Genomic DNA, 25,579 nt, shown 5'->3' on the forward strand with positions numbered 1-25,579 from the left:
CCCCTCCACGTGACCCCTATTTTGCCCGTTTTGTTTGAAAAAAAAAAGGACCCATCTCACGTGACAGCAGAGCGGAGGATCGCGAGTCCCGCCCGCGAGACTTCAGCCACTGAAGATGGCCGTGTTCTTGTCGACGGGAGATGTAGTTGCGTGGCGAAAAGACGTTAGCAGTCACCCTGAAAGTAAGGAAGGCATATTATCATAACCATGGGAATGCAAACGAAAATAATAATAATAGTATTTATAAATATGCAAGAGAAATATTTGTTCTTAGAGTGGTCAGACTTCAATAGAATGAATATTTATGTTGCATACTTTGTGTTTGAGAATGCAGTGTACAGTATAGGCTCTGTGAACTTTGCCCCTCTCCTTTATATGTTGCCGCGGTGAGCAAGGATGTACCCCCAGCCGCAGGGGAAGTATACTGTGACCACCCCGATGCTTAACATCAGTGCCCTGACCAGGCTGTCCAGGCTGTTTTACTCATACCCTGTCCTGTCAGTGATAGTCAATATTCACACCTGTGACTTTCAGTCACATATCCAGGTACCCAGTTCACAGAGCCCGAAGGATCAGAACAGCTTCAAACAAGCTACCCCTCTAAAACAGAACACTGCTGAGGAAAGCTGCAGTGACAGTGGTCTCTATAGACCCTAGGGAGGGCTGGAGGTGAGGCTCTCTGATATAATATAATGGCTTTCAGTTTAAACCTTCCCAGGGTTAGTTGAGTGTTTCGTGCTTTCCATGAAACTGTTGTCTGCGAGGCTTCCCCTTGTGTCAAACACAGGTCCTGTGCTGGTCCTAAATAACATCTGGAATCAGGAATCCCCTATGGCTTTTCACCTGGGTGTCTCCCAACAGTGCCCCAGGGGTTACTGAGAGATTACACCGCAATACTGGGTGAATAGTGGCAACACCACCTGAGGGAGTAATGACACTGTAACCTTGCTCTGTACGTGCCAGTGGACTCCTGCAGCTTCTGGGCAGGACATGCACACTTCGGGCTACATCAGCTGACCCTCTTCTTGGCCATATGTCATTGTCCAGATTCCTCCAAATCATCAAACTATAGATCTTTTTTCATTAGTTTATGGTCTTTTAAAAATGCTGTAAAAGAAAATACTTAATTTCAAAGACATTAGCTAAAAAGATCCAGGTAGAGCATGTTTGCCCACACTAGCTGAGAGATAATGTAATGACTGGCATACTGGTTGGCTGTAATTTAAGGAGTACCAGGCATGCCCGAAAACTGGAAGTAACTTCACATAACTTTATAACCTTTTTACCTTTAACTTCCTACACTGATCACTGAGAGAGCAGATGACTCTCGTTGAGCTCCATCAGCTAATTGCACATTCACAGATAAGACACCATCTGGAGCCTGAAAAAATATTACCGAACTATCGCAAAAGTGTATGAGACAATACAAATGTCAGATGATCATGTTTTTTTTAAACAGCAGAAGGTGAAACAAAAGTATTAAGTATTTTTATTATTGTGTTTGGGCTAGGTTCAGTGCTTTCCTCACTGAAGTTATGTAAAGATTTGTGTCATTTTTTCTCCTTTATTTTTTAACAAACCATCCACCCTTTTTCAAATCACTTTATCCCATAAGGGGTCACACAGGAGTCAGTGCTTATCTGTGCAAGCAATGAGAATAAGGTGGGATAACCCTAGGTGGGATGCCAGTCCATCACAGGGCAGATACAGACATGCACTCACACCAGGACCAGTTTTCCCAGAAGCCAACTAACGTACAGTACCTGTATGCCTACTTTTCCGACTCAATCTTCATGGTAGATTTTTTGAAGTTTCATTTTAATTACACCCAATTCAGGCAGGGTTGAAGCTGAAAGCTGTATCTCAGACAGAATACGTGTCCAGTTAGTTGAGGGGTTTTGGGACCTGCCTGTTTCCCTTCTCTCAGAGGCAGGGTTAACATGATTAACTGTGGCTTGGCACATACTCTTCTGGCAGCTAAATGTCTGTGAAGTTACAACCAATAAAGCCAATATGTTAGATATTTTCAGTTCAGGTGCTCGTAAAGCTGAGGGGTAAGACTGTACCTTTCCTTCTGTCAATTCTTTGTTTGTAACAGGCCCAGATCTTTTTTCTTCTGGATGACAGATGCTAAGAACACTCAAATGGAAAGGTCCCGTTTTTTCACTTCTGACAACAGCAGGTTGGAAACTAATAAGGTTGCACTGCTTGACAAAGCAATTGTTAAATTTAATCAGATATGCAGTATGTTAGCCCTGGTTAGCTGCAAATTTATTTTTTGTGTGTTTTTAAATGAACATTGTACTGTAAGTGCAGTCATTTTTTAAAACAATTTTTTAAACAATGTCATCTCAATATAGAGTTAGATTACGGTTCTAACCATTTTCACGATTCTTATTCTTATGCTACTGTATGTACAGTAAGTGCCATTTCATTATTAGTTTTATTCAACATTATTGAATGAATCTATATCCTGTCTAGGCTAGTACAATGTTAAGCATTTTTGATAATAAGAAAAGCAAGATCAACTATTCATAATATATATTATAATGCAAATCTCTACTTTGAGAATGACTTAACTTACATTCTTTGTGTTTTATTTGTGTGTTGTGATTAAGTGATCTTATTTTATTTGTTTATTGAAATTAAGTAAATCATGACATCTGCAAAATATTGTAATTATTAAGTCCTCTAATTATGAAGAAAATGTCTTACTTTTAAATAAATGTGCTTAACAGATGCCCTTATCTAGGGTGACTTATTATATACACAAATACAGATTGAAACCTGCAGGTGAGAACATTACTGTGTAAATACATATTTGAAAAAAACATAATGACTTTAAGTCTTAAAATGATTATTTATACGTGTTATCTTAAAAACATACACAAACCAATAGAGATAGATATTTTTACTTACAGACTGTATTGTGCCATTGCTATTATAATCTAACACTGACAGCTCTGATAAGCAGCACGGGTGGTGCAGACTGTACTGCCTGAGTGGAGAGTGATGATTCAGCACAACCTCTCTTTTATAAAGGATTTCATTAATACAGATGTCTGAGCCTACAGAGTTTTATCTCCAAATACAAACATGCCCATGAAATACCAGTGGATGCGTGTGAGCACCCCTTTTAAAAAGGAAGCCCTAGTCTGAATAAATTCAAGCTTTAGCTTGAGAAGCATATTTGCTTTTACCCTCTCTGCCCTTGTTTCATTGCTCTTTTCCCATTTTAACAAAATGCTGAAACAGCTTCATGGTTCATAAATGGAGCTGCTTATCTAAATATTTGCCTCAGTTTCCCATCCTTTTGTACCGTAGAAACGTATTCTGATCGTGCCGAGGGTCTCCCCTGCATTTCCTGCCTTCATGAAGTGATTAAGTTAAGCACTGTAATTTTCTGACACTTCTAAAATGTTTGACAAATAAAAACATGGCTCACTTAATATGGAAACCCTATTGGAAAGGAACATGTTGGAGTTAATACTGAGTATGAAACAGAAGAATCAATGCAGGGAGGCTGGAGAAGGCCTCACAGCTGAAACAATTTGTTTCTTTTTCAACCAGTATGCTAAAATACAGCAATACAGCTCCTGTTATTTAACTGACAAGGTTCCTCAAAATCCTCATCTATTAGTAAAATAAATACTGCAGGTCAGCTATTATACAATCTAGTTACATGATTTACATATTTGTGTAAACAACAACAACAACAACAACAACAACAACAATTGAATTCGCTACACTACATACAGTAATAGAGTCCAACACACTGAAGACTCTCCAGCATCTTATTGCACTATTTCTGAGCTTTTCAAAGCTCCAGTTAATTGACTTGAAACCAAATCTTTAATTACTTGAATCCATAATTCTTTATGCTTTTAAGACAGAAAATACAATATATTTAAATCCATGAAATGTGTTCTTCAGGAATGCAAAATTATGTGTGTTTTAAATCAATTGTTATAAACATTCCAAGTGCATGATTATGGAAATCCCAAACCCAGGCATGCCCATACAAGGATATTTGTCACAGAAATATAATGATACACGCTCCCATGAAAACTGCATATTGTGACATCTTTTTTACGTGACATCTGCAAGCATTCAGCTTTGCATTCTTTGCTTTTCTTTATGCAAACAGCTGGACCGAACACATTTGTTAGTCAAACAAAACAAAAACGTCCTGTGGATGTTTCCCATCTCTGCTTATACAGAGCACACTCTTCTAAAGGACTGCTTTTCTCAATATCACTGTAAGTCTCTAACCTGCTACTTCGTCAGGCAATGTCAATGTCCTGTTCTTTCCAGCACCAGTTGTTGCTATTACATCCCTCATATGTGAAAGACATATGTCAGTTTATTACATAAGAAATCCCATTTTGCTAAATTCTAGCAAAATGGAGTGGAGTGTCCAGCGTTTGACTATCTCAACACTGAGTGATGCTCTCCTATAACATCTACTTTCAAAGTCTTAGCTGCTAAATTATGTAGAATGCACTGCAGGAGAAATCTAATAACTAACGCCCCAGAGAACGTTTATAGCACAATGTCACGTAGGAAATCCAAGTACAGCACCCTGACGTAATAAAAACACCAGAAAGCTGCTCATTCCTGGTAACAGTCATCCAATCCAGTGTCTTTCCTAGAAGCCTAGAGCACAAGGCAGGACATCCTGTGTCGGACACCTATTTATCACAGGGCACAGGGACAGGCTAGAGACACAAATTAACCAAGCTAATGTTTCTCTGGGAGGTTGGAGGTAACAGGTTCCACAAATAATATTTAATGACCAAGCTTTATTTCGCTTGCACCAGCAGGTGAAATAGGAGCCCTGGCTTTAGGTTTGTCAAGGGTGCTCATTTTAATGAGCTGTGCCACTGTGCAAACACATTAATGTGCAAAAAAAAATTAAATTAGATTAATACACTTTATTAATAAATACAATTAATGAAGTGTGTCTAAATTTCTTATCTCTCAAGTGACACAAAATTCAGGAGTGCAGAGATTCCTTTATTAAAAATGGTTGATTTCCAAGTTTAGCTGTCAGTAGCTTCAGGAAGTGGCCATGGTTTTCAAATAAAACAACAAGCAGTAGGGGAAAGCTATAGACCTACTTCACTTTTGGAAGGCCCTTATGCAATTTTGCAAAAGTACTTACGCCCCACAGTAATTTGGCTATTTACATTTGACGTTCAATTTTATCCCAGCACAGTCATAGATGTCTTTCGATTTTCATAAAAACGCTGAACGCCCACTAGAGGGAACTGTTGTTCTGTTTGATTCCCTCTATATTTACAAGTAAAATCGGGAAACGGGAGCTCTAAAATGGATTATTTTAAATATACACGAGTTATGAATCCAAACAAATCTGAATACAGTTTAAAAATAACAAAGCTTGACAGTCCTTGCCTCCTAGATTGGGGCACCTGTCTGTGTGGAGTCTGTATGTTCTCTCCTTGTCTGTGTGGAGTTGGCATGTTCTCTTCTTGTCTGTGTGGAGTTGGCATGTGCTCTCCTTGTCTGTGTGGAGTTGGCATGTTCTCCCCTTGTCTGTGTGGAGTCTGCATGTTCTCTCCTTGTCTGTGTGCACTTTTATTTCATGCCATGCAGGCTGGCTAGGTTCAATAATGTCACTGAATTGTGGGGGGAGTGTCTGGTCCTCTTGTCCACATTGTAGTCCCACCCTCTGTCTGCCACAACCCTCATTAGGATGAAATGCCTATGGATTATGGGTATTCCGCAGAATAGTCAAAATTGCAAATATCTTAAAGACAAAGCCTTATTTTTATATATTATACTGTATAAAGAAAGATATGGCTATTAATACTGTATTGTACATGGGAGAAAGCATATTTATTCGTAGATTCGTGTTTGCCACAGAGTATTGAATTTAGTAGATCGTTATTATTTTTCAAAAGCTGCTCAATCGTGAGAAAAGGCTTTAATGGAGTTTTAAAAATAGTGTAATATTATACATATAGCTTTCAACATTTTTCCACTTTAAATGTTGAATGAAGTTTATACATGCAAGAAAAAAATGAATAACAACACCTACATTTGTTGAAAATCAAGCCCTTTATTTGCCATGCCAAGATGAAAATTCTTGTAAGAAGAATATTGCTTTGCCTAAATTACCTACAGTACATTAAGAGTAATACATACTCTAATAGAACTCTGCAACCTGTTGTTGGAATATATACACTTCATATACTGTATATTCAATATATTGTATGTAATATGTGTAATACTGTATATATATATATTACACTTCACCCAGTATAAAATATTACAAACTGTATGTGAATTTGAAGGACAATGTTAATCTTTCAGTGAACAAATAGGTCAAACAGAAGCATGAAGTACAATGAAATCATAGTAGCTATGTTCGTTCTTGACGATAAAAGTAACAAAACCTACATTATCGTACATTTCTGTGCATCCTTTTGAGTAGTATTTTATGAATACCACATTGAATCAACATATAACCGAAATATTTACATACAAAATGTGCCAGATCTTTAAAGATATTTCCTGACAAAGGTTTAAGGAAGCGCAAATGGCTTTTGCTTGCATCTCCTTTAAACACAAATGCATTATGTCTGCTTCAAAGCACACCTTGTTTTCCACTTCAAAGGAAGAATTTATCATAAATACACTTATTATTTTATGAATACTGTTGTATCGCCAAAGACTGAATCTCCTTGATCTTTACAATCTTATGCCGGCAAATTCACAATTATTACGGCCTGGTGTTTTTGATGCGAAGATGGTTTAGGAAATCTGGTCCTATAGTACAGTATGTCTGTTTTCCAAGTGAGGGCACCTGCGGCCACCACTGTCTCCTGTGATATCGTTACTGGACAAACAGAAAGAAACCTTCCACATTCACGTAAACACTTATTGTCCTTTTTGTCCGTCTGGCCAAAATGAAGACGCCCACCATAATGCCTCTCAAACGTCTATCAAACCACTCTCTTTTCTGATCGATTTAATGGGCAAAAATGTTCTCCTCTGTAAGAAATCCAAACACAAAAATCCACAGATGATAAAGTGGCAACACCAACTAAGTGTCCGTCGTGTCCTGTGATCTTGGATGATCCTTCTGTTTTCACTCAGGGCCCAAAAACCTAAACAAAGGACATCAGGCCATGTACTCTACACATCTCTACACCTTTGTTCTCCCGCTACATTACCTTTGCTTACTGCCCTGTCTTTCTCACAGCTGAAGAAGGCTCCACGGCCGAAACGTTGTTTTTTCTTTCTTCTTTTTTTTCAGCATGGAATAAACCTATTACTTGTTCCTTTACACCTCTGTACCTACTGTTGTTTGGGCACTAGCCTGTGTCACCTTTATAGATATTTTCCCTCTGTTTGTTCAGCGGTTACTATTGACCCAGACATTAAAGGCATGTTTGTCAGAGAATGAGTCACTCTGAGCCAGAGCTTTGGGTTGATTTTCCTACAGAGCCCATTGCTGTGAGTCCTGTTAAACTCTGTGCCTCCCAGAGCAAGGGCTTTGTCTTTCTGTAAGGACAGCTCTCACAGCCAGATGACCCTGAAGAGACATCCCACAGGGTTGCAATACAGCCGCGACCTCAATATCAAATAGCCGAAAGCAGAATACAATTAAATCATAAAATAGACCAAGAATCTGTCACCATCAGCCTTAAAATTACATTTATAAAGTCATTCAAATGTTCCAAGAGAAGATTATAAATTAAGATCCAAAACTTTCTTCAAGAGCCATTTTTTTCTAGTTAATTTTGTGCACTAACTGCGCAATCAAAAAGGACCTTTATTCCCGGGGGAAAAAAAGAAACCCTTACAATAGAATTATTAATATACAGTGTATTTAAAGCTAATTTGAAAGCTAAAGGCTTCATAATTGTTCTGGATGAAGAACTGAAAATGAAGAACTGCATTTTTCCTGTGAGGAGCAAAAGACATATTCTGCATTTGTGAATGAGCCTGTCACACACCACTATACTGTATCTGACTGCAACTGCACAAGGCAGGAAGGCGCGCTTCACAAATCGCTGCAGAAACACGAATCCAGACGCGCCCCGCTGCACAACAGCCGTCGGTTTGTTTGATGTGTAGTACACCCGTCGTTGAATTACATTGTGTTGACTTGTCAGTAGTTAAAGCGAAAATAAAAATCTCCCTCATCACCAATCAAAGGGGGCTTCGTTTCGAAAAGGCAGGTTTTATCTGCTGGAAGACATGGATTGCTCAGAAGAAGTGCAATCGTTCTCGGATGAAGCAAGCTCCCCAACTGGGCTGAAGAAAGGCATGTCAATTTTCCTCGATGTAAGTAAAAATGAAATCAACAATTACCATTTACAGTGTAATTGATTTTAACTGTCGAATTGATGCGAACGGATGTCATTGTGCAATGATGAGTCGAGGTGAATGGAAAGCAACAAGTAAGAACCAGAATAGTGGGTTTATGCAGTCCTGTTAAAAGCAGTTTACATAACGTGGTAATATCTCCTTTTTAATTGTGAAAAATCTTAGGGTCTTCAGTGCGGTATGAAAGTAAGTCTACGGCGACCGCTGAAATATTTCGCAACAAGTACCCGGTTTTATTATGTCGTTTGAACAGTAGAATCGTCGTCTAACATCAAACAACTACAGAAGGAAATCAATGGTATCCCTTAATAATAATAATAATAATAATAATAATAATAATAATAATAATAATAATAAGGTATTCAATGTAACACCCTCGTCAACCCATGTACATCAAAGTTTTTAAAATAAGATGGGCATTGTGTTTAACCTCCGTTTGAAGCACTTTGAATGTTTATTGGAATGAACTGATGCTAATCAAACTGGTCAGTATTCATTTCAAATATACTCTACGTGATGCCTACTCGATATCAACGCGAAAACCAAGGTTTCAGAAGGGACAGTACAGCTGTGGGATAGAAAATGTGTTTTTATTGGTACGTATTAAGTTACAGTAAGCTCAGTAAACGGGAATAGTTCGTGTCCATATTTACTTCTTAGGAGATTGCTGAAGTGTGATTAAAGATATATCACCGTATTAAGATGCGCAGGATATATGAAAAGCTTTGAGGAAAGACAAGTATACCACTTCTTATAAATAATGCTGATCATTTACCCCAATCGCTCACCACCTGTTACATGATTTGAAAACTAAGAGATGTTCTAGAAACCATTTGTTCTATTATAAAATATACACATATTAACATAATACAAAATATTAAAAAGTCATAGGACGAAGAAAAATGTTTCAGACTTGAAAAAGACAATCTTTCAAAAGAGTGCCACCCCAGTCAGCACCCATTTTGCGAAATTCAGCTACGCAAACCGCATCAAATTTAATGTTTTATTATAAACTAATCCAGATTCAAATAAAAAAAAATACCAATAGGGTGCTATTCATGTTTTATGTGAATCTGATTTGAAAATGATTGTTCGCTTAATTACAGATTGTTTGGTTTATTCATGGATTATATTGTAAATTGTTCCGTTTTATACTGCCTGTTTTATCGGTTCGGAATGCTTTTACATAAATTGGTGTTAAACTGATCCAATCTGGGGACGGTGGAGGAAAGCATTTCGACGATGAGAAAGCAAGACACTGGATCAGAGGTTACGGAAAAGACGGGAGCTACAGTGCATGAAAGAATCAAGAGAGACAGATGGGAAAGGGAGGGAAATGTATTCCGATGAGTTTGCCAGTTAAAACAGGAGTGATAGAAAGAGAAGAGTTTCTGGGCAGCAAAGAAGATCCACAGCGTGTACATTTACTTTGTCCTGACTTCACGAGCTGGTTAAAAACATTAACAGTGTCATTAAGAGGAGAGCAAACGGCCTTCTGCCTGGCAAATACGATTAGACCAAGACAATTGAAAGACAGAATATTAGACAGCAGCGTAAGGCCATCAAGCAAAACTATGTCTTTAAAACAAAATAGTCATCCAAAAAAAAAAAAAAGAAAGCAAAAACCACAAAGGAAAATAAGAACTGCACTCAGCCACTGTTTTCGAGATCTGGGTCCATTTAGCTTCCCTTTATCTGGACAGAATAACATTTAGGTTTATTTAATATTCATTGCAAGAGACTGCCCTGGTTTTATTCATTGTAACCAGATTCAGTGTGACGCATGTGTTGTTACTCTACACAGATGTTTTAAAATGAAATCGTGTCAGCGTATCTGAGGGTTTAAGAAGCGTTTGTTAAAAACTGCGTTCTGTAAGTCTGGTCTTTTGTGTGACTCAGACTACTCTGTGGGAAGCCTTTAGTGTTTCTTTAATTAAGATGCCAGAAGCAGTGTACAGGTCTGTAATTAATGGTGATTCATTTGGTTTTCTTACCTTTTGTTAGTACTACCAATTCTGTTTTACCTGCAGATGAACTGTACATGTTCCCATGGATGCAGATTGGGGCTGGTTTGGGGGCTGAAAATGCAGTAAATGAGTGACATGAATCCTTCTGTTGAATTCCTCTCTGTTTTTTTGTCACATAGATAGCTGACTGATTTACATATTCAAAGAAAGTTTCTCATATTTATTTGATCAATAATTTAGTTCACCAGCGTCTTTGAGTAGAACAACCAAAACTTATTTTTCGTTAACTTAACGAAAATGTTTACTAAAGGTTCTCTTCCTACTTTGTTGTTTCAGATCTTGAGGAGAGCAGATAAAAACGGTAAGGCTGGTTGTATTGTTTAGCGGAATGCTGTTATGCAGCATGCGACTGCATACACATGAACTCATCTATGGTGTTTAAGCGTCACGGGATTGTTTGTGGAATGATATTTCTGGTTTCTGAATGAAATGATTGTGTTTGTTGGCAAAGTGATAAGTGTTAGTGTGTTATCATGGAAACACGGGGCTGACCACATCCCTGCTCCCTGAGGAACACCAGTTGTCTCCTTAACCACTTCCATGACAGACAGAAAATGTGTTTTCTTCTTCACATATTAATGTGAAGGATATTAAGGAAAATTTTGGGAAGCCTTGTTTTTTAATGCAGATTCTCCCACATAGTTAAGTTTTTAATCTGTTTTTCATGCGTATCATGATAACAAAGTATCTTGTTGAGTTCAGATCATAGTTACAGTACATCTTAGCTCTCTTCTCTGTTCTGCAGTTGGTTTTTGATGTTGTTCCTGGCGGTTTTCAGACTTCACTGGTAATAAAGGCTTTCCCCCTGTCGACTGCGTACTCTCTGCCTGTTGCCTTTGCTATCATTCATCATGCTGTCGTTCTCCATCTAGCACCATCTAGTCACGTTTTCAGTTTTCAGGACTTTTCCTAGAGGAGGCTTCTCTTAGAAATTGTTTTTCCTTATTTATTCTGTATTAAAGTTCAAGGTACATGCCATGACAAAACTGGGACACTTATTTCCTCCATTACACGTTATTTAATAAAAGAAAGAGTCAGCCTTTATTGCCATGTTATTCCAGTTTAATTAACTTTACTATGTCTAACTATGCCATTCCTAATCTTGGGACCTTTCAGGAATCTTGTCTTTACTAATTGGAACTGTCCACCATATTGTGCGCTGTATTCTTCTCTGCTGATTTAAAATATATACTAGAATATATTTAGCTCATCATAAATATTATTTTAAATATTGGTATAAAAATGATGTGTAGAATGAGACAAACTGTGCATCACAGAAACCTTTCAATTTTAACTTTTTTTAGCACCAAATCTACCATACTACATTATTAAAGCTGAGATCAAAAACATAAAAGGGGCCATAATTCAGATTAAGTGGAGTTTCTGCTTTGTGAAAACACTTTTTTTTTACAAGGGTTTTCTTAACTTCAAAATGTAGCTTCAATATAGCTTTCTACTTACTTCATCCTGATGGCGATGCACATATAGATTACAGTGAACATAAATGGCCGGTGGAAAAGTAAATAAACTAGACCTGCAAGAGAGAAAAGAGTTCTTAGGAAATAAAATATTATGACAGTATTCATTGGCAAAGGCAAATTAAGTTTAAATTCAAATGCAATATGCAGTCCCATTGGATAAATGGGTATCTCTTATAGTTAAATGCCAGCCTCCTTTGACATTTCTTAGAGAGAAAATATTAGACTTTGATCAAATGAACCATTTGCAAAAATACTACTTATAAATATTAATGTGTAAATTGTATTGTTTGGATAATCCATAATTTGCATTGATAGGAAGTAAAGAGGATTACGCTAATTTTCTGATCAAATTCAATAACATGTTTCTTCTTTGCACTATCAACACTATTAGAACCACTGTGGTGCTTCCCTGATTGCAATGTGAGTTATTCACAAATTTCAGTGAAAGAGTGAGATGGGATGCAGAAAGTCTCAGAAGAACAAAGAACAAAGTGAGAGTGAACATAGTGGTGCCAAGATGGATGCTGGTGACATCTACATCTCAAGACTTAAGTGATGGAGTACTGCAGGGATCTGTACTAGGAGCACTGCTCTTTTCTATCAATGATCTAGATCCCAGAACAGTTTGTAAACTAGTCTGCAGATGGTACTGAATTAGTAGAAGCAGCAGAAAATGAATTTTAGGACTTGGCGAAAATGTGTAGCAGATGACATTTAACATAACCAAGAACAAGGTATTGAATGCAGGTAGTAAAGATGTGAAGTAGAAATACAAAACAGAAGAAGCTGAGCTATAAGGAGATACTTTTTTCTGTTAGTACATGGTTTACATTACATCTTCCAGACAACACAGGGAAGCAATTAAAAAGTCAAACAAATTGTTAATACATATTAAACCTGGGCAATAAAGAGAAGGAATGAGAGTTTAAAAAGACCACTTTCACCAACCAGCAAAAAGCAAACCACTATAATGCAGTGCAAAGATGGGTGTCCTGACTAACAGAAGCCAGGTATATCAGGGTGAGACCACAGATCAGGATGGGGAAACATGAGACAGGCACACATGTACAGTACACTCACATAACATGTCCACAAACTCCTGCCCTCCTCCACCGCCACCCAAGTCCCAGGAGTTATCAATGTCCCTGATAGTTCCTAACTATTCCTGACAAGTTCCGAATTTATCCCAGCATGCTCTCCTGGGGTTGTCATCACCAGCCCCATTGCTTGTCTGCTCGGTGCCCCATCACTGCCTGATGAAGGCGCTACGATATTTAAAAGCTTAAAATTTAAATCAAGAGGAAGTTGTGAATTAACATCAAATGTTAGCTGTGTCTCGTCTAATATTGTAGGTAATGTGATGTAATATGTAAGTGGAATACAACACCAAAGATGAATTCAACTGCAACTTGGGTTTAAGTCATCAGTAGTAAGCAGTGTGTTCTGACATCTAGATGCTGGATTTTCCAGGCTCATTGAAGGGGAGACCTCCACAATATGCAACAGTTATTCATTCTTTATGTTTTTGTTATCATGTGATGGTCCTATTCCTGAACAGTCATCATGTTTGCACCTTTGAAACTAGAGATTGTTAGACTCCTTGAGATTAATATAGCTGAGAATTTATGTTGGGCTGATTGTTTCATTTCTTTTACAGATACATTTATTCAGCTTAAATATAGCTCGTTCTCTTGATAACTAGTTTTCTGACAGAAACCTACAATGATTATTATTTCAAAGAACTGGTGTAATTAGTGGGTTGTAATAGGTGTTGATTGCAAAGTAGGGGGTGCATTCATTGTACCAACAGGGGGTGAAGAAGCAAACTGTTTTTTTAGTGGATGTGGTTTGCCATTTTTTAGTTCTTTGATATACAGTAGTGTGGTTTTGCTCTTTAATTTTAAAGTGCAAAAACAATACATTTAAATTCATGGAAATAAATGCATTGTAATTTGTGTTTATACTTTTTTAAACTGCATGAGAGTAAAGGACAAATTACTGACTTTATGTATGTTTTATCATGCATTGGTTCAGGAAATGGAATTGGGAGGTTGTGGGAGTTTCCAGAAAGGTACCCATCCTCGTTATTGAAACTGGTATCTTGACCTCTTTCAGGAAACAGCTGTACAAGGTCCTCAGATCAGTCAACTCCTACTAAACAAACGACCTAATCTGAGCCTTGGATATTGTTCTTAAATTTTAATTTAATGAAATATGGTACACTTTAAAATTTTATGGCATGTTAAATTAAATTAAATTTAATTACATTTAGCCACTCATGCTTCAATGATCTTTTCATTTTGTGATGAGTATTGAGATAATGATCACAAAATAAACCCTACAAAAACGAGTAGTTGAAATTTGTATTGGGGTCACTCTCAACAAAAGAATAACTATGTTCAGTTTAGGCAAGGATCATATCCAGCTATTTCTTGAAAGAAACCAGGATATTGGCTTCATCAACATGGCTGTTGTTATTAATTGCAAACTAATTAATTGTTTTAACTGAATGCTAAATCACACAGCACTTTGGGTAAATAAAGTCTTGATTTTAAATACCCTTTCACATACTGTAGTTTCCACTTGTGCCCTCAGCTTCAGGTTACACTGTGCATTATAAAGAAATTGCTACAGTATGTTGTGCATCATAATGAAGCATTCCAGAGATACAAACTCTACTTGGAACATACTATGTAGAGATTAAAGTTCCCTTAAATATATAAAAAACCCAATCCTTCCCCCACAATGGTCACTTCTATTCCCTTATATTATCGTCAATACCTGTTATATTCCAGTCCAAAGTGCCTGAAATGTCCTAGATCTGCAGAAAGGTGGAACTTGTTCACAATGTTTTGCTTCTTCCTTCCCTCTGAAAGAGAAAGAACTACTGTAACTCGAGCTCTATTCTAATATACCGACCTGGTCTTCTTGAACCAACCATAAACCTCTTAGGCCACCCCAAGCCAATATCTGGCCTGGCAAGAGCTACCTATTGCAATATAGTTGCAAAGGACACATCACAGAACCCATCTCCTGACCTGGTGCTCTTAAACTGGAAAGAGCTCCAGACATACTGTACTGTAGCAGAGACACTTAACCAGTGACCTTAGCAAGCTACCTATATGCTTGTTTGTTGATAGTACTGGTGAAATGCTTGGTTGTAAAATGGCTACTTCACTTTCCATATTGCTATAAGTTGTATAACCCCAACACACCTCCGTACTTCTTGGTGCTCCTAACTGTTTAGGGCTCTGCTTGTCTTTGAAGTGATTTTGAATGGGGAATCTTTTTGACACCACTGACAGTGCAGTCTTAAATCATACGGCACCCTTTTCCCCTGTGTCTCATAAATGAATATGCAATGTGTAGCAGGACAACAACTCTACAAATTATATAAAAGCGGACACAAATGATTAATTTAGCCAACGTTTACACAAATTATGAGGGGGGATTTCCAGGAGTTGTGCAGTAACTGCATGACAGAGACAGGAGAAAATCCAAAGACAGGTAGCAAAATTAGCTCTGGCTGTCTGTAAGAATTATTTCTATGTAATACGTGTGTGAAAGAAATTAGTTATTTTTAGTCTGTTTAGATAAATACATGTACCATCATGATCACAACACATATCATCATGTTCACAACAAAATAAGCACTGCCATTCAATTGCTTTATTATTTTTGCCTTTTGATGAGACAGCACAGTAACATAAAACCCATTACTAAGCCTAGGCTGTAAGTCCCTGCTGAATTGTCTATGCACTAATGATATTGTTTCACTGTGTCTTTTAAATTACAGTACAAACCTGTTATTTGTGTAAAGTAATAAAATGATATCACACCTGAAAACTAAAAATGAGACGTGCTTCATATGTAAGTGATGTAAATGAAAGCAAAGGCACTGAAACGCTGTTTTCTTTGCAGATGATGGCAAGCTTTCCTTTGATGAGTTCAGAGCCTACTTCTCTGATGGAGTGTTAACAGGAAATGAACTTCAGGAGCTGTTCCACACTATCGACACTCACAACACCGAGTAAGAACAGAAACAAAAGAAAACTCTTATTCCTATGAAAAAGATTGCTTTATGATTGCTTCCTGAACTGCGGGTACAGTTATTGAGCCTACTTTGTGCCATGCTGTGCATAACGAATTATACAAAAAGGAGTAAGTACAGGTTAATGCTGAAAAGTAAACAGAAGAAGCAGAATGTTTTGACTGCTGAGCCTTTTTTAGGTGTGTATAATGTATTAATTATAATAATCAGTATACTGCCATCCTGATGGGCGTTTATTCCCTCATCATCAGCCAATATAAGCATAATATCACTCTCACCTGTTCCTGTAAAAGTATGTGTTGAGTCAAGTTACAGACTCATTGGGCTAATGATGACACTTCCTGGTGCTCTCCTGATGAAGTGCATGCGGTATGATAAAAAGAAATCAGGAGATATTTATGGAGTTGACTAGGCAGCATGTGCTCTGTATAGACAATTTCAACTCATCTGCTGGGAAAACCCTAGACGACTACATTCAGCCAACAACATCTTCCTTCTTTCTTGGATTCCAGATAAGAAACAGAAGAGAGAGACAGAGATACAAATACAGTAGGTATTGAGTAGGAGCTGGCTAGCCCTCATGTGTGATAAGAATTAATGAGCCTTGATTGTCACTCTATTTCACCTGGCTGATACTGCCTTCATATACTGTATAGTGGCACTGAGATTATAAGGTTTTATTTAGCCACAGGCTAAGTTTTAATTGCTTTTATAAAGCAATTTAAAATAAATTGGAACCAGAGTAATACATTTCTGGATCTGGGTTTATTATGAAACTTGAGAATAAAAACATCTTGTTTAAAAAGCAGTGATCTAGACTCTGGACTGCTGTTCTCCAAAATAATGCACTTTCCTCAGAATGCAAAATGTCCTGCTTGTCTGAATAGCCTCAGATCTAAGTTGCTTTGGGTAAATGTGCCAGCAAAATAAGTTAAAAATAATGGTATATAACCTCAAGGCACTGTATCATAAAAGGAACACACACATCAAAAAAGTAAATTACACAGAAGTAAAAACTAGATAACAAAAGGGATTTGAAAGTGCTGGCTGTCTGGAAAGGTCTGGGAGATCAATGCAATGGTGCGGTATATGGAATGAAGCATTATCCAGTGGTGCAGTGGTTAGCTGGGCCTTGGATCCAGTTCCAGACCTGGGGTGCTATCTGCGTGGGTTTGTATGTTCTTCCTGTGTCCGCATGGGTTACCTCTGGGTGCTTGTTTCCTCCCACTGTCCAAAGACATACTGGTAGGTTAATTGGCAACTTAGAACACTGGACAGTTGGCCCTGGAGTGAGTGTTGATCTGCTCCCTGCCATGGACTGGCACCCTGCCTCATACCAGTTGCTTGCAGGCATGAGCTCCAGCTCCCCTGTGACCCTGTGATAGATGAAGAAGTTAGAAAATAAATGGATCTGCTTGTGTATTAGTCAGGGGTGATGTTTTGCAATTTTGTTTTGTTTGTGTCATTAAATCTTTAAATGAAAAATGATTATTATCAAACAAACCCTTATTTTAACAAGTCTGTTGAGAACAGATTCTCATTTGCAGTTGTTTCAGCATTAACAGTTTTAGTGGTGCTTCTTCAGTTGTGCTTTACGGATCCTTTCGTCATCAAAGGGAGAGAGTATTGTCATACTGAGGTATTTGTCCACTTCACACTTGCAAAACCACACCCATGAATTTCACTATAGCTTAGTTTTATTTTGTTACACTGAAAATCCTTTCTCAGCATACAGTATGTTACAATTCATATGACGTATATACAGTTATCTTTCTCCAAAACTGTTCCCTTCTGTCTTTTTTCCAGACTGATATTACATTCAAGTCATTTTGGTTTCCATAGCAGCAGATATTTTTCCCCAGTAGATACTGCAGGCCTTTGTAGTCTAGGTTTTGGTATACATTTATTATTATTGTGGCTGTGAATTCTAGTAACAGCTCTGGCAGTGTTAATATTTATTGTAGAGAAGGTCTGTGTTTGTAAGGTGTATTTTCTTGGAAATTCCTCTTTGATGGAGCAGAGACTTCTGAGCTGATGAAGCAATAGGAGATCTCTCACTTGGCATATGAGGGGGAAACTCTGTAGGGCTGATTTTGAGTCTGGGCTTTTTCATCAGACCACTGTGACCTGGATTCCCTGAGGGGCAGCTGGCACTGGTTGAGTTCCGCTGGAGGTACTGTATGTGGACTTGAGCTGGAAAAAATACCCTCAGCCTGCAGTTTACCAGTAGCCCCTTTGACAGCTAGACACCTGTGAAGCTGTGAGCTTAAAGTACGGGACTCTGGCCCTGAAAAGTTGTAGTAGTCTGGGTGAAGTGAGCACACATTTCACCCCTCTGTGTTATTACAAGGGCTGGAGCCCAGTAGTCTAACCCAACAGTAAAGTTGAGCTGAGGGGTGTGGGAGTCAGGAACAAGGCTTTCTTCAAGCAACAACTGGATGAGAAGCGGCTAACTTCAAAAACTTCTAGATGAGCTGAAAGATCTGCTCTTGTTTGTAACCTTTCTCATATTCTTCTGAGTCAGTTTAACAGTTGTCAAAGCCAGTTTGGTGGGGGACTTTAATAGTGAAAATAGTGGCCTTTCCCCAGTTGGAAAATAAAAATAAAGAAATTGTTTGAAAAATAAAAGTGTATCGTCAAGATCTGGCAGGAACGAACAGGTATCATTCGATTCCAAGTTTGAATTTCAGGAATATGCATGTTCTCACAACATCACCAAGCACTGCAGAAGACAGTACGTACCTGCTTATGGTTAAAAATACACATGAAGCATATACTGTTGTGAAATCAAAAGCCTGCATGTTTCATTTAATTAAATTACTCTCACTCTCACTGTACGTCTGAGCAAATGAGTGTAACATTATGAGCAAACATATAGTGCTGTGAAAAAGTAAGTACACCTCATGAAAAGGTGTGTGTGTTTTTGTGGACATTTTGTGAAGGTCCACTTACAGTTCAGTTTTAGCTTTTTGACAGATGGCCTCACATTCTCCTCAAGTACTCTCTGGTACAATGTGAAAGGCCCTAAGGCAGAAAAGCAGCCCTAAACCATAATGCCTCCACCACCATGCTTTACAGTTGGTATGAGGTTCTTTTGGTCAAAAGCAGTTTGGGGTTTTTGCCAAACATGACTTCTGGCACTGTGGCCAAACAGCTCTACCTTTGTCTCATCTGTTCAGAGCACATTGTTCCAATAGTCCTGATCTTCACCTAGGTGTTGTCTGGCAAACTTCAGTCGTGCATCTATATTCTTTTTTTAAGAGCAGAGGCTTCTTCCTTCCGGACCTTGCATGTAGGGCAAAGTTGTGCGGTCTCTTTTGGATTGTTGACTCACGCACTTTGACATTGACTGAGGCACCACTTGCCTGTAAATCCCTTGATGTTATCCTGGGGATCTTGGAGACTACCTGCAGCATTTTTCAGTCAGCTTTTGGGCTGAATTTGATGAGACAACCTGGCCTGGATAGATTGCCACTGGTTTGAAATTTTCTCCATTTGTAGATGATCTTTCGGACAGTGGAATGATTGACTACAAATTGCTTTGAAATGGCTTTAAAACCCTTCCCAGACTCATAGGCATCAACAATCTTTCTTCTGAGGGCCTTAGAGAGTTCTTTCGATCTTGGCATGATGAAGCCACACACCTCAATTGCTTAGACCAAACCAGACCACAGGTTTGTGATGTTTACATAAGGCAGTTCCCTCCAAGTTACTCTCTGATGATGTTCTAATGATGTTCAGGTGTTTAGGTGCACCTGATTCTAATTTTAGGCATTTGATGCAATGATAAAGGTAGGGGTGTACTAACTTTTTCCGCACAAGGAAATTGCATTTCTGTTGATTTAAATAGTACAAATGAGTCCAAAATGTGATTTTTCAATGTTATTTTTTAAAATTAGATAACCTTTATCTATCAGTATTGTTGAAATGACGATCAAATATCCTTTTGTCCAAAAATGTAAAAAAAGACAAACCTTTTCATGGGATATACTTACGTTTTCACACTACTGTATATTTACAGATGTAAAATGCAAAAATAATTTTCAGATGTGCTTTAAACATTAGACCACTCAATGTATGGTTTCTGTTACAGACAATAGTACACCTAGAAAATGTACAGTACAATAGAAAATAACAAGAAGAATTTGGTTTGCATGAGAGTTAAAATTTTAACAAAATAATGTAATTCAGATATATCTGATCTTTATTTTGCTTGTGTTAGGGAAAACCAGCTATATAAATCTTCTGTATTTAAATAAACTATTTTATACTTTGACCAATAGATTTTTGCTCGTTTCTTTTCGGTGCTGTATATCCAAACAAAGCTGCTGGAATCTTGCAGGGTGTAATGTCGCAGATTTGAGCTGCAAGCTTTTCTTTTTGCTTTGAGAAACTCTTCATTGTCTTTAGACAAATGGCTTCAGAAAGGCATGTGACACTGTGCCAAAAACATTATCTTAACAGAATACAAATACACTGAGATTTCTATCATGTACACTATAATATCATGTACTCAAATGGTTGTTAAAAGTGATTAATTAAATGTAATGTAAGGAGGATTAGAACTGAAGATCCATTTTGTAGCATTTATTACTACATAAATGTAGTCAAATTAACATGAAGATCAGAAAGGCACAGAGACAGAATATCACTTTTTAACTATCACCCATACCCCCCAAAAATAAATAAAAATAAAGAAGTCCTCCAAAGTGAAAAAAAAATAAGGTACTGTACTATGTATGGTTAAAAGGAGATTACAGATATAAATAGAAAAACTATTACATCAGCCTTGACCATCACTTCAGTCTGAATAGAGATGTAAAACAGGTCTGTATAATTAATAATTATTCCTCACATCTGTAAAGAGCTTTTTCAGGTGCCAAAGAGCATTACATAAGTATGCGGGTTTCAAAAGGCAAAGTCTGTGCATTGATGTGCGTGTTTGATTTCTATGAAGCAGATCAACTTGCCTTCATTACAGGGTTTTTTAGTTTTCTGCAAACATGGAGCGCTGGTTTACATTGCTGTGGTTTAATAAAGTGCACTGTTTTTCCCATTAAGTTCTTAAGGGCTCCATGTCTTGCAACAAAAGGTATTGGAAATGTTGCCAGAAAATAGGATAGGTGAGCAATTGCTCCAAGTTCATTTGAGCAATTTACTTCTGAGATGCATTTTGTTCATCAGTAGCTGTGTGCTTAGCATGGGGTAAAATTTAAAGGCACTTTCAGTAACAAGCCCTTCAGTAAAACTGTAGACCTGCCCCACACGACAGCATGCCATTGCTCAACAGCATGCAGTATCCTCTATGGTGTCTGTTTTTTAGTACAGTCTTGGCTCTGTGCACACAGATAGGGAAAACACACAGCAAAATTGCTTGTCAAAAACAAGGATAGACACTGAAATCGATGTCTTGAGTTTGTTAGAAGGCATCTCACAGGAGCATGAAAAAGAAGAGTGCAAGAAGATTAAGTTTGTTCTGGTAGATGATCAATAAATGGGAACGTGATGCTGATGTCACAACATAGTATGTAAACCTGTTGTTGCAGGTATTTTCATTAGAAATCTTTGCAGTAACCTGCGAGGAGAATAAGTCTGTATCTATTAAAGTTTTATACTTTCTAAGTGCTATTTATTGCTCCTCAGTTCTCTTTTCATGAAATTTTTAGGTTTTCCAATAATTCTTACAGTTGATATATTCTAAGAAATCATCAGGAAGGCAACAAATGCTATTGGATCCATTACTTATCTGTTGCATTTTTAATGTTCAGAGTGTATGTTTCATGATTTCTAATCTGAACATTGGCGATACACTTCTCATTTCCAGTATTATTTTCAAACAACATTCGGTACAAAAAAAATCTATTAATAATATAAGGGGCATATGTGAGCAGAAGAATCAAGAAATAATTTATGAATATGAAATTTCAAACCAGTCTTAGAGTTCTCAAAATTTACATTTTGATGTTGTGTGTAAAACATACTCATTGTTAAGTGACACTGACAAATAAACTGAGATTTGCTTATGGGACTTCAAAGCAAATGTCAAAACATGTCCTTGAGCCTGTCTAGGAACTACAGAACTCAACAGAATCAGTGTTCCTTAACAAAACAGTCTTCTGATTTATCCAGTGTTTAAATATTTAGATGGTGCGTGTATAAATAAAAAAGAATGAAATAAACAAGTTAAAATGAGTACTGGAAATTGTATATGTATTAATACTGCAGTGCCTGATCAAAGTAATAGATCAAGTTGAGTAATGGATCAGGCTGTTTTTTAGTTTGAGTTCTTCAAAGAGTTTTGATATGTGACATAAAAATGTCATGCTCTGAAAACATGAGGCAGGATTCAGATTGTAGACTGGAATCTTGACTTGTGAAAAACAATACAGTCATGTAGGTCATACTGGAATCTTTTTTCTCTAAAATAGTAAAAAGAAGTTGCATGTACTTTATATTTGGCCAGTATGTTTAGGTAATTTCCCCTACACAGTGTGTGTTTTTCTGGAAAATGACTGAATCATGTTAAATTATACAACACATCTTAAATAATATATATGATATTAATAAGTGTATAGCAAACCTTCAAGGATTTCTTCTACTAACTGACATTATTCTGGATGTAATAGCCTACAATAAACAGAGATCACTCCATTATGACCTGTTTCTTAATGCCCTATTTACAAAACTAATTAGGTGCAAAAGCATCATGTGTAAAAATTAGAAATAGTATTCAGATCATTCCGGGTAAGAGGGCTGATATTGATTTGCAGCACATAAAGGTGCCAACCAGTTGTGGTAGCATGGATAAAGAGAGATGAGGTAGTAAGAAAATGTTTTACCCATTGTTGAGAGAATGGTATATTTTTCTGGTTTTTTTTTGCATGTATTATTTGTATTATTTGTTCATCATTTGGCAGGGTCAATGTGAAATGAATTAGAGCTGCGATGCTGCCATATTGCAAGTAAAATTGTCATAAAATTTGCAATAAAGGCAACCTTCTGTGCTGAAAAATTGTGGCAGTTGTCAAGAAAGGTGCTAACCTGGCTTCCCGTCTCACCATCACACTGGCACTCTGTCATCATTGAACTATGTACATTACTTTGAAAAGTGTGAAAAGGAAGAATTCAGGATGGAACCTGTATTGTTCATTCGCTGATAACCCTAGTGGCAGAAGGATGCCCAGAAGACAGAGGTCTGGAAGAATAAGAAGAACAGATGAATATGATTCAATTTTGTTTCAATTTTGCCTTGTGCTTGGACAGGTCCAGAACATTTACACCTTTGTTTCAAAAGTGTAATCTTTTGCAGGACAGAGTAATTAAACGTCCTCACTTTATAGCTTGATTTTAAATGGGTTTGTAAGGATCTCCATGCTGTTCTACTGGTAAGATCTACAATGTCACCTTAGGAATGTAGCTACTTAAAGATCCCATGTTCATGGTGTTCCTTAATATCATATCTGTGGTTGTGTGTGTGTCGAAAAAGCTTTTTTTTAAATTAAGCTAACTTAGGAGTGTTTTGCAAAATCTGGATTTTTCAATGATATTATTTTGCACTGTACCTATCCTGGCATCACACCATAAATACCCAATTAGTCCATTAACTTGTTTTTTCCTTGCATTTTCTATTATAGAAATTATGAAATTATTTTATTACATGACGTACATTGCATGAAACAGAATTTAAAAAATTGAGCTCTCCAAAGAAAACTGTGTTACTGTTGTTCATGCATCTCTCTCCACTCCTGTTTGCCTGGTGTGCCAATATTTTAAAAGCAGAATTGGAAATTTGTTTGCATGCTTCCAAATAAAGATGTTGGCTCCCTGTCACAGTCGGCAGGGCGGGAAAGAAGATGATGTGTCAGGTGGTAATGACTGACAGATGTATCGTGCAAAATGAACTGTAAAACCCCTCCTGATGGGGTTGTTTCTGTTCACTTGCCACAAGAGCTCGAGTCTGTCTTAGTGATGTTTGTGCTTAATAAAGGATCGTAAGACTTTTTTGAACGGCTTAGGAATACCTTCAAGGCCTTTATTGCTGCTTCACATTTGTGATGAAGCAAAAGAGGCTGGAGTGAAGAAATTAGAGCACAGTGCAAACGGCACATCATCACTGCAGCAAATGGCTGTGTGAACCGGAGTATTCCACACAGGGAGGACAGAGAAATCAGTGACACCTGCAGAGAGATAACTTCTCTTACTATAGAACTGAGAGAGACCAGACAGAGACTGTCTGCAGCACAGACCAGTTAGACCGTTAATATAACTGGTGTGACAAAAGTAGACATTCTATAAAAAGGAGTAGAGAAGAATTGTAGTTTATAATAGGGAACTGGAGTTGATGGTTATGTCATCTCAGATTGTTGGAGAACACAATCCTGCAACCATACACAGGGCTAGAAAAAGTATACGGACTTGAGAGATAACTAAGTGAGGGTTAGGATCAAAGGGGAGAGTACGACAACAACAACTTAGATATGCGATTACCTGCACAGGTCCTTCCAGTCACACTAACCCAGAGAAGTACATTGTGTTTTTCACACTGTGATAACACATTGGGAAAAGCATTGCTATTTGGGCCACAAATGCAAGAAGAGTTAACCTCAGTAACTTCAGTATTTCCTGAATTCGGCAGCCAGAATCCTGAGCAGGTCACTTGCCTGAGATCACATTACTCCTGACCTGGAGTCCTTGCCCTGGCTTCGTGTCGACTTCAAAATCCTCATGCACAAGTATAAGGCTCTGCATGGCCTGGCACCTCACTACCTGTCTGATTTATTATCTTCCTACTGCCATCTCGCAACCTTCATTTGTCTGACTCTGGTCTCCTGTTTGTCCCCCAAGCTCATTTACATGCTAGGGGTGACAGGGCCTTCTCTTGCTCTGCCTCAAAGCTCTGGAATTCTGTCCCCAAGGATATCAGAGAGTCACCTTCTCTGAGAGCTTTCAAATCCAGACTCAAATCCTATGTCTTCAGAAAGGATTGATGCCAGTATCTGTACCTCTGGATCTTCCACTGCACTCAAAACCCTTGTTTTTATTGTTCTAACTCTTTTGTTTCCTATCGTTGTTTTTTTTATACTGTAAAATGCTTTGAAAAGTTACTTTTAAAGGTGGTATATAAAATTGATTATTATTATTATTGTTGTAGTTGTTGTTAATTTTATTGTTGTAGCAGTGTAAAAAATTTGCACATGGATTACACACAGCAAGTGAGGAGCTTATTACTGTATGTTGTTGATGTTATTCTTTTATCATGCAAATAGCCCAATCTTGTGTTATTAAAGGAGGATTGTAACAGCCATATAATATTTACTAAAAGGTATATAAAGGTATATAAAATATAAAATTTACTGGTCGGGCACATATCTGAAATGACATCACAGAATTGATTTATGTTGAAGCTAAACGGCAATATTCACAGGATTCTTTTTAAAATTCTCTCTGGTCAAATCCAAGCAGACAGGTCAGTGAGGTTTGTTAAATGAAAAGTGGCTGTGGTTACACATGCCTTGGAGTTATGCACATTGCTGTCCCTTTTTCACAAAGACTAAGGCAAACTGTTAATATTGGTCTCTTCTTCTGGGCACAGAAATGTAAGGGAAGGAGAATATTGATTCTGAGCAAATCCCCCCAAGCTTCCTGCATCTCTGTGTCTTAGA

At 37.6% G+C, this 25,579-nt stretch overlaps 1 protein-coding gene across 2 annotated transcripts in view; it reads left to right on the forward strand.

Annotated features, from left to right (window-relative positions):
• The first annotated feature begins 5 nt into the window (after positions 1–5).
• Positions 6–25,579, forward strand: part of necab1 (N-terminal EF-hand calcium binding protein 1) — a 59,726-nt gene continuing 34,152 nt past the window's right edge. Inside the window, exons 1-4 of one of the 2 annotated variants that reach the window (XM_069194798.1) lie at positions 6–182; positions 10,662–10,686; positions 15,788–15,896; positions 16,430–16,466. In XM_069194798.1, coding sequence (XP_069050899.1) covers positions 15,851–15,896; positions 16,430–16,466 — 83 coding nt within the window. In that variant the 5' untranslated portion in view covers positions 6–182; positions 10,662–10,686; positions 15,788–15,850. Of the gene's footprint in view, positions 183–7,525; positions 8,317–10,661; positions 10,687–15,787; positions 15,897–16,429; positions 16,467–25,579 lie in introns of those variants that run through there. The other variant, XM_006636000.3, reaches the window with a different exon arrangement.

The sequence above is a fragment of the Lepisosteus oculatus genome, chromosome 10 (genome assembly GCF_040954835.1).
Source record: "Lepisosteus oculatus isolate fLepOcu1 chromosome 10, fLepOcu1.hap2, whole genome shotgun sequence".
Lineage (NCBI taxonomy): Eukaryota > Metazoa > Chordata > Actinopteri > Semionotiformes > Lepisosteidae > Lepisosteus > Lepisosteus oculatus.